The sequence below is a fragment of the Salvia hispanica genome, chromosome 3, assembly GCF_023119035.1.
Source record: "Salvia hispanica cultivar TCC Black 2014 chromosome 3, UniMelb_Shisp_WGS_1.0, whole genome shotgun sequence".
Taxonomy (NCBI): Eukaryota; Viridiplantae; Streptophyta; class Magnoliopsida; order Lamiales; family Lamiaceae; genus Salvia; species Salvia hispanica.
Window position 1 is genome coordinate 36,623,848 of NC_062967.1, and position 16,693 is coordinate 36,640,540.

General features: G+C 37.7%; 1 protein-coding gene across 1 annotated transcript; it reads right to left on the bottom strand.

Annotated features, from left to right (window-relative positions):
- Window positions 1–215: 215 nt before the first annotated feature.
- On the bottom strand, window positions 216–12,743 carry LOC125210018 (putative pentatricopeptide repeat-containing protein At5g37570). The gene is made up of 3 exons (XM_048109594.1): window positions 12,482–12,743; window positions 11,791–11,858; window positions 216–2,133 (listed from the first exon to the last, which is right to left on the bottom strand). The coding sequence occupies exons 1-3, from the start codon at window positions 12,741–12,743 to the stop codon at window positions 220–222; spliced, it is 2,244 nt and encodes a 747-aa protein (XP_047965551.1). The 3' UTR covers window positions 216–219.
- Between the last annotated feature and the right edge of the window lie 3,950 nt (window positions 12,744–16,693).

Genomic DNA, 16,693 nt, shown 5'->3' on the forward strand with positions numbered 1-16,693 from the left:
CAATTCGTGATTAATCATTCAGTTTTTAAAAGTTTCAAAATTTATTCAAATTTTGTGATTTTCATGAGCAATAACCCTTAATAATAAAAACATAAACTATAAGTCTATAACCAAATTATTGTCGATAAACATCTTAAATCCAAAAATATGGCACAAATTACTATATAACTCCAAAATTTAAACAAAAATAATAAATATCAAATAACACAACTATAGAGTCTAACTTTCTAGGTGAAACTCCATGATCTCCTCAAATTTGTATACAAACAACCTCAACAACTTTGTCAATCCTCTCAATGTAAGATATATATCTTCACTTCTTGAATGCTTCTCATCAAAGCAATAAAACTCAGCCACACCACCATCTTCCGTCCGGACCGAGCTCCACCCGGGCACCTTCTTAGACCCGGTGTCTCTCATTGCGACCTTCACCCTCGCCCGCGCCTCCCACTTCCCGGCCTCCCCATACACGTTCGACAGCATCACGTAGTTTGCAGGATTGTGGGGATCGAGCTCAATCAGCCTCTCAAGCGAGAGCTCAGCAAACTCGATTTTCTTGTGAATCCGCGAGGCTGCAAGCAAGGCCGTCCACATCACACTGTCGGGGTCCACCGGCATGCTCTCAATGAACTCCACAGCCTCCGCGAGATGCCCTCCTCTCGCCAAGAGGTCGACCACACAGCCATAGTGCTCGATTCTAGGCTGGATCGCGTATTCATTGGTCATGGAGTGGAAATAGGCCAATCCGTCTCGGACGAATCCCATGTGAGAACAAGCAGAGAGGATTCCGATGAAAGTGATCCCGTCCGGCTTCTCTCCACAGGCTCTCATCTTGCGGAAAACACTCAGAGCTTCGCCTCCATGGCCGTGCACAGCTAAGGCGTTTATGACTGTGTTCCACGTTATCAAATCCTTCTCAACCACGCCCTCGAATACACGAATCGCACATTCCACCAATCCACATTTCGCATACATATCTATCAAGCCATTGCAAACATAAACATTCCTTTCATAGCCATACTCTTCAGCAAGTCTATGCACCTTTTTCCCAAAATCGAGATCGCCTAGTTTTGCACAGGCGGCCAGCACATGAACCAGCGTCGCATCATTAGGCTGCACATTCGCCTCCTTCACCATCCGTTTAAAAGCATCGAGAATCTCAAGAAACTGCCCATTTTGTGCATAAGCTCCAATCAATCCATTCCAAGAGAAGTGATTTCTCTCCCGCATCGACTCAAACAGCCTCTGGCAACGCTCCACATCCCCATTCTTCGCATATCCATTCAACAAAGTGTTGTAAGCCATCAAGTCTTTACACGGCATCATATCAAAAAGGCGCTTCGCCTCCACCATATCTCCCAACTCTATGTGAACTGTAAACATCCTATTCCACAACACGACATCTCGCTCTGGAGCCAGATCAAAGAGCCTCCTCGCTGAAACGAGATCATGATTCGCAACATATCCCGCTATCATCGCAGTCCAAGAAACCACATTCCTATCCACCATCTCAGTGAAAGCCCTGTACGCACACGCCACGCGCCCTGCCCCCGAGTAAAACTCGATCAAATTAGTGCCGACGTAAGTATTCGAGACAAAACCGTTCTTGACAGCAACGCAATGCACCTCCTCCCCTTCCTTCCAACCCAATGACTTGCAGCAAGACTTCAACACCACAGGCAATGTGTAGCAATTGGGATTCACATTCTCCCTCATCAAGTCACGGAATAACTCCACACACTCATTAAAGGCGTCGTTTTGGAGATACCCTTTTGACATTACGTTCCAGAGCGAGGTGTGCCTTCGGTCAGGCAATCGGTCGAACACTTGGCGGGCGTGGTTTGTTTGCCTCAGATCGATGCATTTAGCGAGGAAATGAGAGGTGACGATGTGGTTGCTGTGATCGGTGGCGTTGATTAGGATCTGGGATTGAATTTGTTGGAGGTGTTTCGACGTCTTACATGATTTTATCAGTAAGATTAGACTTTGTTCGAAGATTCGAACAGTGTCCGAAGCCAATTTTGCAGCAGACGTAGCTATTTTGACTAAGCTCCAATTGCGGCGACGCGGCTCCGGCGGGATGAAGCGGCGGCGGGAGAGAGAAGGAAGTGAAGTGTCAGCGAAAAAGATGGCCTTTTTTTATTGGTATTTAAACAACTAAGCTTGAACTTAACAAAATTATTTTATTTAAGAATAAATTTTCACACTTTAATTATTGAAATATTGGTTAATTAATTTCTCGAAATTCTGAAACGTGAGTACTAAATCCAATTGTGAATGAAAATAATACAAAAATCGACAAAAGTACATAAATCTATGAAAATATATTGTTTAAATTATTAAATATAGCAATGAAGCATGATTAAATTATGGCAAGTTGCCAATATATATTTTGGCATAATGATTGAACAATGTGAACCACTTAACGTTTTGAGCGTAAGAAACTGATCACTATGATGTGTTTCTCTACAAATTATTTGTATTACTCCTATTCATTGTTCATGAACTCACCACTAATATACTCCCTCCATCTCACGTTACTTGAGGCGTTTCTTTTCGGCACAAGATTTAAGAAAGTTGTGTTTAGTGAGTTAAATAAAGTAAAATAAAGTACTCCATAAGAGAGAATAAATAATAGAAGGTAAAGTAAAAGAAAGAATAAAGTAGATGTGATTAGAGCATCCCCATCCGTGCTCTTAGCTAAGAGCACGGAAGTGGGCCTGGACCCACTTTTACTATTTGTCCTTAGCTAAGAGCACTACACCCACATCCGTGCTCTTAGCTAAGGACAAGCTCAAGGGTCCCACCATTCTATTATTCAATTTAAATAAAAACATTTCCACGATATTAAAATGCATTAAAAATACCCGAAATACTATTACAAATTACAAAATAATTAAAAATTACATAATTAAAATCCTAAAAATTAAAAATTACACAATTAAAATCCTAAAAATTAAAAATTATACTACTCGTTGCCGAATTTCGCCCAAATGTGATTGATTAGATCTTTTTGTAGCTCAGTGTGGGCTCTTGTATCGCGCATTGTGTGTCTTCTTTCCATCCTCTCGTTCACCGTCGTATGCACACCTCGGCGTGGGGGAGACCTCGCGGTTGAGCTTCCGGCTTCATCCTCGTCGTAAAAGTTAGCCGCCATCGGTCCTTCGTCGGCTATAATCATGTTGTGCAAGATAATACACGTGTACATGATGTCGGCGATATTCTTAACGTACCAAAGCCGAGAAGGGGACTTCACAATGTTGAATCGGCCTTGAAGGACACCAAAAGCTCTTTCGACGTCTTTCCGAGCAGACTCTTGACGCTGCGCAAAAAGAATCCGTCTTTGCTCTTGTGGATTGCTGAACGACTTCACAAAAGTCGACCACCTTGGGTAGATACCATCGGCGAGATAGTAACCCATGTGGTATGCATTTCCGTTGACGGTGAAGTCGATCGCCGGTGCTACACCATTCAAAACATCATCGAAGAGTGGTGAAGAATATAACACGTTCAAGTCGTTGTTAGATCCGGCAACACCGAAATATGCATGCCAAATCCATAGGCGGTAGTCGGAGACCGCTTCAAGGATAAGCGTTGGGCCGCCTCCTTTGTGGCCGCTTAAGTGTTGCCCCCTCCAAGCAGTCGGGCAATTCTTCCACTTCCAATGCATGCAGTCAATGCTGCCTAGCATACCGGGAAAACCGTGGACTGTTTCGTGAAGACGAAGCAACCGTTGACAATCGTCGGGTGGTGGGTGCCCGAAGGAATTCCTCGCCGAAAGCAGAACGAACGCCGTCGCAAAAACTCTTGAGGCATAGGATTCCAGTTGACTCACCGACATGCAAATACTCGTCGAAGAGGTCAGCCGTTTGCCCAGTAGCAAGTTGTCGGATGGCACGAGTACACTTTTGCAACGCCGTGAGACTTTGCCGACCGGTTGCGTCTGCACCTTCTTGAAAATATTCAACGCGGATGGACAATGTGTTGACAATACGCATAAACAATCGTTTTGACATGCAAAAACGGCGCCAAAAGTAATCTTCTGGATACCGCGGCTGATCGGAAAAATAGTCGGCAACGAGCCTTTCATGGGCTCCCTCTCGATCATGAGGGATGTAGCGACGTTTTGCTCTAGTTGGTTGAGGAGGAGGGGCGGGGTTATTGGCGGCGACATAGGCTTCATAGGCGGCACGATATTGTTCATAATATTCTTGTTCTTCGCGCTCCGCTTCCGCAATGAGATTGGTGAAATCTATTTTTGAATTTTTTAGAGAGAGTTTGGGTGAGAGAGGAAGATGTAGATGATTTAGTATGAAAAAGTATGAATGAGAGATAATTTGATGTGAAAAGTGGATGATGAATGTGTGTATTTATAGATGATTTTGGGATTAAAAAAAATCACAAAAATCCAAAAAAAAAGTCTATAAACGGCTCTATTTTTTTGGGAATCCAAAAATATTTTTTTCTATTTTTTGGTATTATTTTGAATTATTTATGATTTTTTTAAAAAATAAAAAATAAAAATCGAATTTGCCAACGGCTATGCCGTTGGCCAATAAGAAGACGCCACGTATGGCTGCTCAGCGGCACGGACGTGCTCTTAGCTAAGAGCAGCGCCGTGCCGCTGGCACGGACGGACAGCTCGCAGCGGCGGACGGACGAGCTCGTGCTCAGCGGCACGGACGGACGGACGGCAAAACTCCACCGCTGCGGATGCTCTTAGATGTTTTGCCTTTAGCTAAAAAGAGAAATGACTCAAGTAACTTGGGACAATCCAAAATAGTTTACGACTCAAGTAACTTGAAATGGAGGGAGTATGGGATTGATTATCTGATTAGTTAGATTAACAGACGTATTTCTATTATTAGGAGTATATTTTTATATAGGCAAATAAACATAAATTTAAAAGATTATGCTATTGTGATATTGAACCCGAAACCATTAGCTTGCATATTAACACACTATCCCTCAGTCAATTCACAGACAATGTGACTCTATAAATATTTCAATACCCATATCCACGTTAGAATATAAGTTAGGCTGAGTTTTGATTTTTTTTTTTTTTCTATGTAACTTGATAAAATAGAAAATTGCCTTATGCAAAATTTATATAGTTCACAACTTACGAAGCCCATATTGCCTCAATAATCTTAAACTTAAGCAGTAGGGATTTCACAATTGACAATCTATTCATTGCATTTTACAATGCAAATTTGAAAATAATTTGTGACTCGATTTACGCAACACGATATTTAAACTCATACCATACAATTTTTATGCTTATGAGAACAAGTACTAGTAATATATATTTGTTCCTTGTTGTTATTTCTAACATCTAGTCATATATTCGAAAAAATAAAAATAGAATTAAATTTTGAAACGAATTGAAGAGTGCATATGATGCTAGTGTATAGATTATATTCTAAAGTATTCTAGGTTCTTCATTTTAATAGTTTCTATATAGAGTGAATTATAAAAATCAGGTTTATTACCATGGACGGATCTTCAACATAGGGGTAATCACATTTTCACAATTGAAGTCCCTTTACATTTCTCATACTAATATTTTTGCCATTTTTCAAATTCCTGCCTCTAGGGCATTTGTCGGTTGAGTTTATCAGCATTCAGCCACCAACATGCACTATTTTGAGGATATAAATAACCAGTGCGTGTATCCTCTAAATAGCGCATGTTAGCGAATTATTTTAATTGATAAAAATTTCACTTAAGCAAAAATTTTAAATGGTAAAAAGGTCAAAAAAAATACAAAAAATACCTTAAATGTGATTACTCCTATGTCCGGAATCTATTTTTACTGATAAAATTTATTGGAAACTGTGAATATTCTGAAGGAACTGACAGCGGAAGCGCGTTTCGAATAATTTAATAATTAATCGACCAAATAAATCACATAATAATTAGATTTATTTAGCAGATTATTTAGATAAAATCTATTCGCGTAATTCTCACATGTATCATGCTCATAACTTGAATTAATTATGCTTTAAGTATAATTGAAACCTAAAATATGTTTTTCTACGGAGCAGAAATAATACCTAATTAATTCTTCAAAGAATTGATGATGACTAGCGACTTCTCCACGTGACGTTTTGAATACTAGACCACAGATCTTCTTTCTGGTTCCCAAATTGTACTCCAATATCAGTGTGGGCTGATCTCACCGGAATACTAGGACTTAAATAAAGAAGACAGAAATTCTACTCCACGGAGGAGAAGAAAAATTCGCCCAACTCCTATAGGGGGGGACGAAATTTTAAGTGGAAATATAATGTGTTGTGTTCTTTTTTGTCTCCTTTATTTTCCTATTTATATTAAGTTCTTTTTGGGCCCAGACAGGGATCTATGGATGGTTTTGGAAATTGGCTCATCCAATTTACTTTTTATGAATTAAATTGAACCCACAATTTAATATAAGCTTTAATTGGAATATTACGAGCAGCCACTACAGAAGTAATATTGAACTCTCTCCATCCAAATCCGAAATTATAAGTAATCCGGGTTTCCGTTTTAACTTTCATTTCCCGCGCGTAAGATAAAAATGTCCATTAATTAATTAATGTATGCTATGGACTTAATTAATTAATTTCTTATCAATTCTAAGAGTGGACTTAGCATGAAACGCTTATTTATTATTCATAGAGTGATCAAACTCCAACTAGCTAGGTTCCGAATAATAAAACCTTGTTTCGCGCTCCTCTTGAGGACATTATCAAACGAGACTCACCTCGCGCACGATTCAATATAATAGCAATCCTAGCACCGCTAGATATTAATCACCACTACCCAATATATCGGGATTATTGGGTTACGAAAAACCCGCACCATTTGATAAGTCAAAGTAATGCATAATCAATACCGTATGCTCAATGCTAGCCTACATTGATTAAGAAATAAATATATATCAAGACCTCGCCTTTCAGTAGATAGCACAAAAACAAGTCTTGTTGTTAGATCCGTTCAGTGCTTTACCACACCAATGTCATCTTATTTCAGTAAGGCTTAGAAATATGCGGACTGACATTGCAACCTTTCACGATGAATAGTCTAATTCCATTTAGGTCGTGAAATTCTTCTTTTCTTTGTTTAGGACTGACCGTGTTACCTTAAGGTGGACGCCGCCCACAACCGGTCTACTAAAACAAAGACTTAGACTTTGTTAAGTTAACTTATACATTTAACCATGCAATTAACATCCATTAAATGTAAAATATAATGTTAACATTATGACAAAAATAATCTGTTTTATTCCTTGAAAAATAGAATAAAAGTTTTACAGTATTCAATCACTCGAAACGTGATTTCTAGTATACAAACTCTAACATATTCAACCACAATTTATCGATGATCAATTTTGGTAGTTCTCTCTTTCATGTAATATCTCGATAATTTTTCATATCAGTCAAAATATAATACTATTATCGTGGTGGTTTTTCCCAAATTTAACTTAAGATAGATACTGCTAGTTCCCAAATTTTACCCATGTCATTCTCTATATTATTAAATACGAGGCTGAGTTTAATCCAGTTTAGGAATAGCATATGAAACACTACATAAGAGTGTACAAACACATTTATGCTATGCATTTTCGAAAGGTTGATAATGGTGAGAAGAACTGATATTTGAGAAACTTGAGGGATCGACTAATCATATGGTATAAGCTCGTTGGCCCAGTATGGGAAGAACACATGAAGGAATATCTATGAGTGAACAAGCATTTTGGAGGAAGAGGAGTAGGCGGAAGAGGACGTAGGGTGCTTGTATGTCTAGAAATATATAGATGAACTTTTGTATTGTAAGGTTGAACGGTAGCAATATATACTCCTTATGCAACTAGAAACATTTACAATGTTATTCAATTTAGAATTCTTGACCAATTTTGACCTAATATTATACTCTTAAGTATAAACTTACTAATATTGAGTGACTAACGCTTTGCATACCATTTCATAAAAATAAAAAAAATAAAAAAAAGTATACGAAGTTCTATCATGGCTTCCAATTCAAAAGAAAAAAAAAACATAAGAAGCATTTTGTGTATTTATTGCTCTAGGTTGTCAAGCTTTTTAATCTTTGCTAGTTATTGTTTTGTGTGAAGTTTTTAAATTTCTTATGTTCAAAACTTTTAGTTTTCGGTTCTAGTTTAGCTTATTAACATTTTAATCTTTGAAGTAGTGTTTGTTGAAATTTTGGGAAAGAAAATAAAAAAAAATATTTGGCTCCTTTCCTTTTACTTAATTTATTCTTGGGAGCTGTTTATTTTTGCAAAGTATTTTATTTTCTCGCCACTGTTTGTATTCTGTTCGCATCGCCTAGTTTGTCATTTTGTTGTTCATTTTAACTTGTTTTCCTTTAAAGTTCATTTTATTTGCGAAAATAGTTCCCACTTTAATTAGTCTCGACTCTCAAGTCTCATTCATATTGTGTATATTCCTTTTTCTCACATTAAATTTAGAGCGTCTCAGCTTTGCCAACCGTCTTATATTTAATAGTTCTTCTCTTTCAGTTTTGATGTCTGTTTGTGGTTTGATCCAAACATGATCGACGAGAAAAAAGTATACCTGCTAGCATAATTTTAATTTATATTGGTGTATACAAAAATATTTTTTCCATAGCTAACATTTATCAAAACCAATTTTGCTCGATATTGTGATTGAACATTGTAACAAAAAACACTACAAGAATCTACAAAATTACAAGTCAATACATAGAAATGTTTTCTCTACTAACACTTAATGATTGAACATTATGAATTCCAATGGTTTTGAGCGAAAGAAAGCTTGGCGTGTAAATAGCCCAGTTTAACAAATTATAACAAGGAGAACGTGGAAGAATACCATATGTCACAAAAGCTTCACTGTTTTTGGAGTAAATATATAGCCACTCTCCAATACTGAAGAGTATGTCATCATCTGGCAAAACTTTGAGTGGAAAAACAATATCATAGGCACTTTGTGTTGGTGGATCGAAGAAGGAAAACGTCGTTATCCAAGAATTTGGTTCTCCATATTCGGCCATCATCCAAATAAATACAAAAAATATCGCTCATATTATCACAAAAGCATAGCCGATCATCCAAAATACACAGCTGATAAGAGCCATATAGATCACTTGAATATCCATCATAAAAAGGAGGTGGAGAAAAATTGGCAAAAAGTTCAGTTTCAAGATCAAAACAAGAAACTAAGATATTATTCTTGCAATCAATTGCCAACCAGTGAAGATTTCCGTTCAAAAATGAAACATAACCAAAAGGCATTCCTGTTGTTGGTCTTCTATTCAACCGTGCATCGCAAGGCAGTACAGTTGTTGTTGCTGTCGGGATACATCTCCACAACCCTCCTCCTCTACTTAGAGTATATACATGAGACGACCTAGATTCATCAACGCTTAAAATCTTATATTGCCCACTTAATTTGCTCACTCCAAACCCAAAGATGGGCCTACGTGCATGTAGATGAGGAAGCTCAATATATTCACAAGTCATTGGATTGACCGTGAAAAGATTATGATGATTATCATCAAATCCATCCCACAGCAAAATCAAACCATTAATTGAACCAATTATAACACGATGATAATCAAAAATTGCATTCTGAGGAGGCAAGCTGAATCGAAAAAGTGGTTGGAAGGCCTCATCGCAGACCGTGTAACCCCTCATGTCAGGATGAACATAAGCCAGGCACGGTTTCGGAGTATACGATATTGCAAACTCACCCACTTTTCCTTGTATCATATCGCGCCATGATTTACAAACACTCTTACACCTTATAATGCTTCTAATCGGGAGTCTCTCGAGGATATTTCTGCATATTTCTTGCGGTACATACAAATCTTTCTTCATTATAACCATAATTCTATCAGATTCCAAGCAGAGGACACAATAAGACCGAGCGAACGATGATTTCCTTTGCCTATCAACGAAATTATATTGCAAATTACGAAAGAGGAAAATTACTTGTACATTAAAAACACAAGGATATATTTAAGCCAAAATAAATCATAATCCTATGTTGACAAGGAGATAAAGTTGGAAACACTTTGTAGCAAGATAGAGACATACCTTGAGTCTTGACGATCGTGAGAAAGAAGAAGAAGAGAGAAGGTTTTGTAATTAGGTTTACTTTGCCTCACTTCATATTTAAGTATATTGAGTGGGCTTATTTATAATAATGATTAATTTTTTAATGGGCTTCACGTAATTATTAATATTTAAATATTAATAAAAAAATTTAATATTATATTTCCTTTTTTCCCCACTAATATTAACAAAAGGTTATAAATCATTGCTTTAATTAATTTTAGAATATTCCCTTATCCATAGACTTTGGTTACGGGCCTTTGGTAGCCCATTGAAAAGGGCCAAACTTTAGTAAAAAAATAGGCCTGGCTTATTTGCTTCCCGTTTGGGCCCATACCATTGCAGTATTGCTTAACCTCTCATGGCCCTAGAATATGACCAGTTACTACTTTTGCTACTAAAATACATATATGCATAAAAGAGAGTATTATTTAATTATTTGTCATCTACAATTAGTTTAATTGAAATGGCATACCTCCAAAATTTCTTTACACGCATTTTTTCTCTCTTTCTAAAAAAACAATTAATAACGTTTTTTCTTTATTACATAGTCGTAGTTACTTAAATTTTTGTTATATTGGACAAGGAGAGAAACATCTTGCGAACTAAGACACACTACATCGTTTAAGTCCAGCTCAATCTTCGAGAATCTTTCTGTGCAGTTATGCAGTAGTTTTTTAACGATGCTTATATAATTCTTTTTAAAAATTTTAAATTCAACTAGTAACAAATATTCTTTGTGTCGCGACAAACATTACTTTTTTTTTTAGTTTTTACGATGAAAATGACTTATTTCTAAAATGTAAATATTGTCATACTACTAATTTTTTCATTTTCTATTTAATTTTTTTTCTATTTTACACATAAAATAATACTGTATAAAATTATGCATTATTTAAGAATGGAGTTATCTTGGGTCAGTGATACTACTATTTATATGCCTTTTATTCTTATAAAAAAAATAGATCTTTTAATTATAAATTGGGTCAAAAAACAATCACCTATATTTGTCTAAATTGGCTGTACAAAATAATGCTTTGATGTTTATCATAGAGATACGACTGAGTGATATCTTATATAATCCGATTCTCCCTCCTTTTCAAGCTTGATTTTCCACCCATACCCCACACGATCCGCTGTCGTTTTGTGGAAATGTGTTTTTGTTACTAAAATCATATTTTAGAAAAATACTTTTCATTTAATCATGAACCGTTCAAGTAGGAAGTGGTCCATTTGTTAGGTACCGAAATATTGCAACCTTTCAGCACAGTTAAAAGTCACGTTCTAATTGCTTGCATTTATTCTAGAAGCCCATAATAAAAACATAATTAAAATATTTATTCGGTTCGTTACAATTTGTAATTAAATACGCCCGTTGAAGATACCAATACCAGGTCGTGATTTTTCACACTATGAATTTAGGATAAAGAACACAGAGAAATAGTTATTCAAATACTCATACTCCCTCCGTCCGCCATTAGAAGTCCCGGTTGAGTTAGGCACAGGTTTTAAAAAATATAAAGGAAAGTGGGTGAGAAAAAATAGTGGAATGTGGGGCTATTTTTATATATTTGTTAGGCACGGGTTTTAAGAATGTGAGTGGAATGTGTTAGTAGAAAGTGAGTTGTACCTACCATTTATTGTAAAAGTAAACCGGGACTCCTAATGGCGGACGGACTAAAATGGTCAACCAGGACTTCTAATGGCGGATGGGGGAAGTATATAGCAACCAAGCGCGAATCATAGAACTCATCAGGATCTGTTTCAACCAAAATAAGAGTTGTGTTGTTAATTTGTTATCGTGTTTAGTACTATCAAGCGCCAATTGGGATCACGGGAATCGGGTTTGGTGCTCCGTACTCTCAAGCTCCCCACTTTATCTGATTAAGTTTTGTCATATTCTTTAAAACATATCGACAATGTCCTTAGAGCATCTCCAATGGAGATAGGCTAGCCACAGGCTAGTCACTCTCCCTCCTTGCCACGTCATCAGCACTAAAATTCCATCTACTGCATCATCATTTTAAGCAAATAGGCTAGCCGCAGTAAAAATAATTCAATTTATGGAATTAAATTTATGACAAATTACGGAATTGAATTTACGAGACATATACGGGAAATTCATTAATTTCATTTAAATATAAAAAGGTACATTGATATAAAAAAATTACATTGATTAAGAAAATTACATAATAAAAATAAATCGCACTTCCACACACGAGCCCCGCCTCTCTCTACTCCTCGTTGCCGTCCTCACCGCCGTTGCCGCCGCCACCCGGGACCTCCACATTTGTGGCATCTGAGCCCGCGTCTGAGCCCCCCAACTATGCCCTCACGGCATCCAAATCGACCAGCATGCTCTGGAGCATCGAGTGAAGAAACCTCTTCTCCATAGGTCAGTTGCGGCCTTCCAATCTTGGAAGACCGTGTACATCTGCTCCCGCGTTTTTTGACGCGAGAAGAAGATGAGCTCGGGTGGTGGGTTGCCGACTGGACCTCCTGGGGCGATAGGGGGGATCCCCCATCGCTGCCCGTTGCGCCCGCCTTTGACCAACCGGATGAGTGCGGCGAGCAAACGATGGAGGGACGGAAACTCCTCGGCATCCGGGGGGAGGTCGTGGGAACCGTCGCCGCTACCGCCCATGTCGCCGGAATAGTTCGGCCTCTGCTTCTTCGGTCACCCAGCATCGACCCCCACCCGGAACTTCTCGGAGTCCTTCGGCACCCGATAGCCGGTTCCGGTAGGTGAATTCCTTATAAGTCCCGACACGGGGAACTAACTCTCCGCTATCCTCCGGCAGTCCTCCTCAGTCTGCCCACTAGTCCTGCATGCGGAGGGTGTTGGCGTACAAGCCCGAAAATCGGCCAACCGCGGCCCTGATGCGTTCCCACGCCTTCCGGCACTCCTCCTCGGTGTAGTCCTTTCCATGCGGGCAGTTCCTCTTGTAGGCTGCTCTAATCTTAGCCCACATGTTGACGATCCTCTGGTTGTTTGCAACCAGGGGATCGTCGTAAACCGACACCCACGCCTTGGACAGGGCGACGTTCTCATCGTCCGTCCACTTCCTCCGTGGGGTGGTGTCGTCAACCGGCCGGCTGCGACTACTCGCCGACCACCTTGCTCTTCCCCTTCTTCTTCTTCTTCTTCTTCTTCTTCTTCTTCTTCTTCTTCTTCTTCTTCTTGGCGCGGCCCGAACTCGCGCTCTACTCCTCCCGTTGGAACGGGAGTGTCCGTCTCCTCGACATCGATCCCCAACTCCTGTAATGAGAAAGTCTCATCCCCAGTGAACTGCGTCTCCACCGGGGTCGATGTGTGAGACGAAGTCGTCAAAAAGTCAAGAGTGGGACGGTAGACCGTGTCCCTCCCCGACGACCCCTGCATCCCGGGCTACACCCCCCGCCATACCGGCATCATCCCCATCATCTCTTGTATCATCTGCGGCGTCATCTGCGGCATACATCCCCACCCGGCATTGTTTGCCTGCCCCTGGCTTGCCCCCCACCCGGCATCGCCTACCCACCCGCCATCAATCCCATCAACTGTTGCCAAGGGTACATGTTGTAGTGCCCGCCTATCTGCCCGCCCATCTGCCCCCATCCAGCCCCCACGGGTACCATGGCAGTCTGAGACCTGCTCGTCGCCGGAGTAGACTCGTTGTTGTTGTCCATCTCTCGATGTTGCTATTGTACAGAAATTTAGATAGAGAGAAAACTCGTTAAAACAAGTGGTGCAAATGAAAATGACGTGAAAATCGCGAATATATAGTGTTTCAAAAATTTTAAAAAAATAATAAAAAATTGCATTGGCCGATCGCTCGCCGATCGCCAGCCTGCAATGGCGGTCAGCACATCGGCGAGCGAATCGGCCAGCGCCTGGAAATCGGCGTGCGCTCGCCTAGTTTCTCTCCGATTCGGCGCTCGCCGGTTGCAGTAGTTCGGCTAGCCGACCGGCTAGCGATGCGAATCGGCTAGCCGCTATTAGAGATGCTCTTATAAATAAGTTTTTTTTATATTTGCCCTTTCTTAATTTCTTGAAAATGATAGTTAGGTATTCATAAGACTAGTATCACACCTGTGCGTTGCACGATCCATTTTATTTTTCTCGAGTTAATATTCATATTGTTGATTAATAAAAAAATATGAAAAACAATATAGTTATACGAACTTTAAAAATAAAAATAAAATAAATTTAAATATTAACACAAATTTTGGTGAGTTTTTTTACTATATTAAATTAAACACCAACGGAGTAATAAATAATACATTTATTTTAATTAATTATTAAATATTAATAAATTGCAAAATTAGAGTAGTATGTATAAAGGTAATTTATTTAATTATGAAGAATAAAAAACGGCAAAAACTTTAGAAAGAACATTCAAACAACATAATTGACATTATTAATATTATGGAAGATAGAAAATTCAAAATATAATCATATATGGACATATTAAATTGTTCATTCATCAATCCCATAAATTAAGAATGGATTGACACCCACTAATCTCATTAATTGTCAATAAGTCAACATTTCACCCATTTAATCCGTCTTATTTTGAAAAAATAAAATCTCAAATTTCAAAACTATATAGAATCTCAAATTTTACATCTCATCTATTTCTCAAAACTCTCTCTCCATTGCCAATCCAACCTGCCGGCAATAGGTAAAGCTCGTTGCCACCAGCCCTTACTCACGGCTTCTACCTCTGCACCACCACCACTGCCATTTCATTCTTCATATTTGTTTCCGCACCGTAGGTCGGACGGTAAACCATCGGTCCTTTCTTCAGGAGATTATTATCAGGGTTTTTTCTTGATTACTCGTTTTTGCATGTTTGAGACTCTTGCTTGATTCTGCATGTCCTACCCCTCACTTGAGGAGATCACATTCTCTTAGCGAACCATGGCGACGACGTTGAGCATTCAACAATTTTTGTTGTTATGTAGATAGGCTAACCTCACTCCTAATGATTTTGAGTTAAGTTTTTGTAGTTGTATTTATAGAGTCGTGCATTCAACATTAGCCATTATTTATAACATCAATGGTCATTAATATGGTCATTATGTTGTACTGTAAAGTCAAAATAAAATTTATTTTTTAGAATTATGAATTTGTAACTGTTATTTAAACGACTAATTTATATATTTGTATATGACAAAATGACATATATTGTTGCGATTGTTGGCGGTTACAAATATTGTGGCTAAGGATTAATGACATATTGCTAATTAAACCACATTATTTTATTTTACTGTTTTTTGAAGTATGACAAATGATATATTGTTGCTATATTTTGCTAGTTTTTGAAATCACTGTCCACTTAAATGTTTGAAACTTTGAATTGTATAGGACCTATTAAATCTAAATCACAGTTACTAAACTTCCATGCACATTTATTATAATTATTTTGTAGAATGCAGTTGGAAATTTGTAGCTGCTTTTAGGACTCGTAAGTCGTAACCCCATTCTATAAATTGATATCCATGGCTGAATTATCAATGCACAATTATAATTAATTTTATGACCTTTCATGCTCTACATTGATTATGACATGTTTTATAAATTTGCAAATTTATCTCATAATTTATAAATATTTTAAAATAAGGCCAAAACTCGCATTTTATATATATATAGATGATGAAATTCAAAATTAATTGATTACTTTTAACTGTTTTATTGGTTATTTTTTGTTGTTTAGACAATAACTATTACAAAGCTTCTAATTTGTTACACGGAATTCCGACTCAACTACTCAGTAGACTTATGACAACAAGACAATAAAAGATAACAACCCAAAAACATCATACGACAAGACAATAACATGTGGCAACTTCAACAATGGGCTTCAAAACTCTCAATGAATTCGAGTTTTAACTTCATGCTAAATATTGAAATTTCAACTTCAAAATCCAATACAAATTCTAATTTGCTATAATTCAAAATTTAACATTTACATTAACACTATGTTTACTTTTTTCCTCTCTTTCAAAGTCCGATATTTATTGCATACTAGAAGGTTTTGGTCTAATTTCCTATAATTCAAAATTTAACATTTACATTAACTCTATCCTTACTTTCTTCTCCTCCTCTTTCAAAGTCCGATATTTATATTTATCTCGGGCAGATATAGTCGGTTTTTCGGTGGGTTTTTCTCTTCAACTCAGCAATTTTCATACCTATATTGAATCTATTTCAGTTTCATATGGAGTAATTAATTATGAATTTGATTTGGTAGGGGAATTGAATGAATGATAGCCCTCAATTTGTAGGTATGGACTGAATTTAGGTTTAAATCATTAATTATGCTAAGTCGAATTAGTTGAAACTATATTTGATAATTTTCGTACCAGCTGTTTAAGTGGCGCCATGGGCTGATTTACAATGTTTGTTGAAATTATGCAAACCCAATAAATGGGGATAAATTATATTGGAAACTAGTGTAGGAGAGAAATTAATTATATGGAAAATTTAATTGGTTTCCAATCCTTAGAAATTAGAATAGTGATTTTATTTGAATTATCCCAAATCAATGAGGAAATAGACAGAGAATATAAGGATCCAAAACATCTCTAGTATCAAACATCTCTAGACAG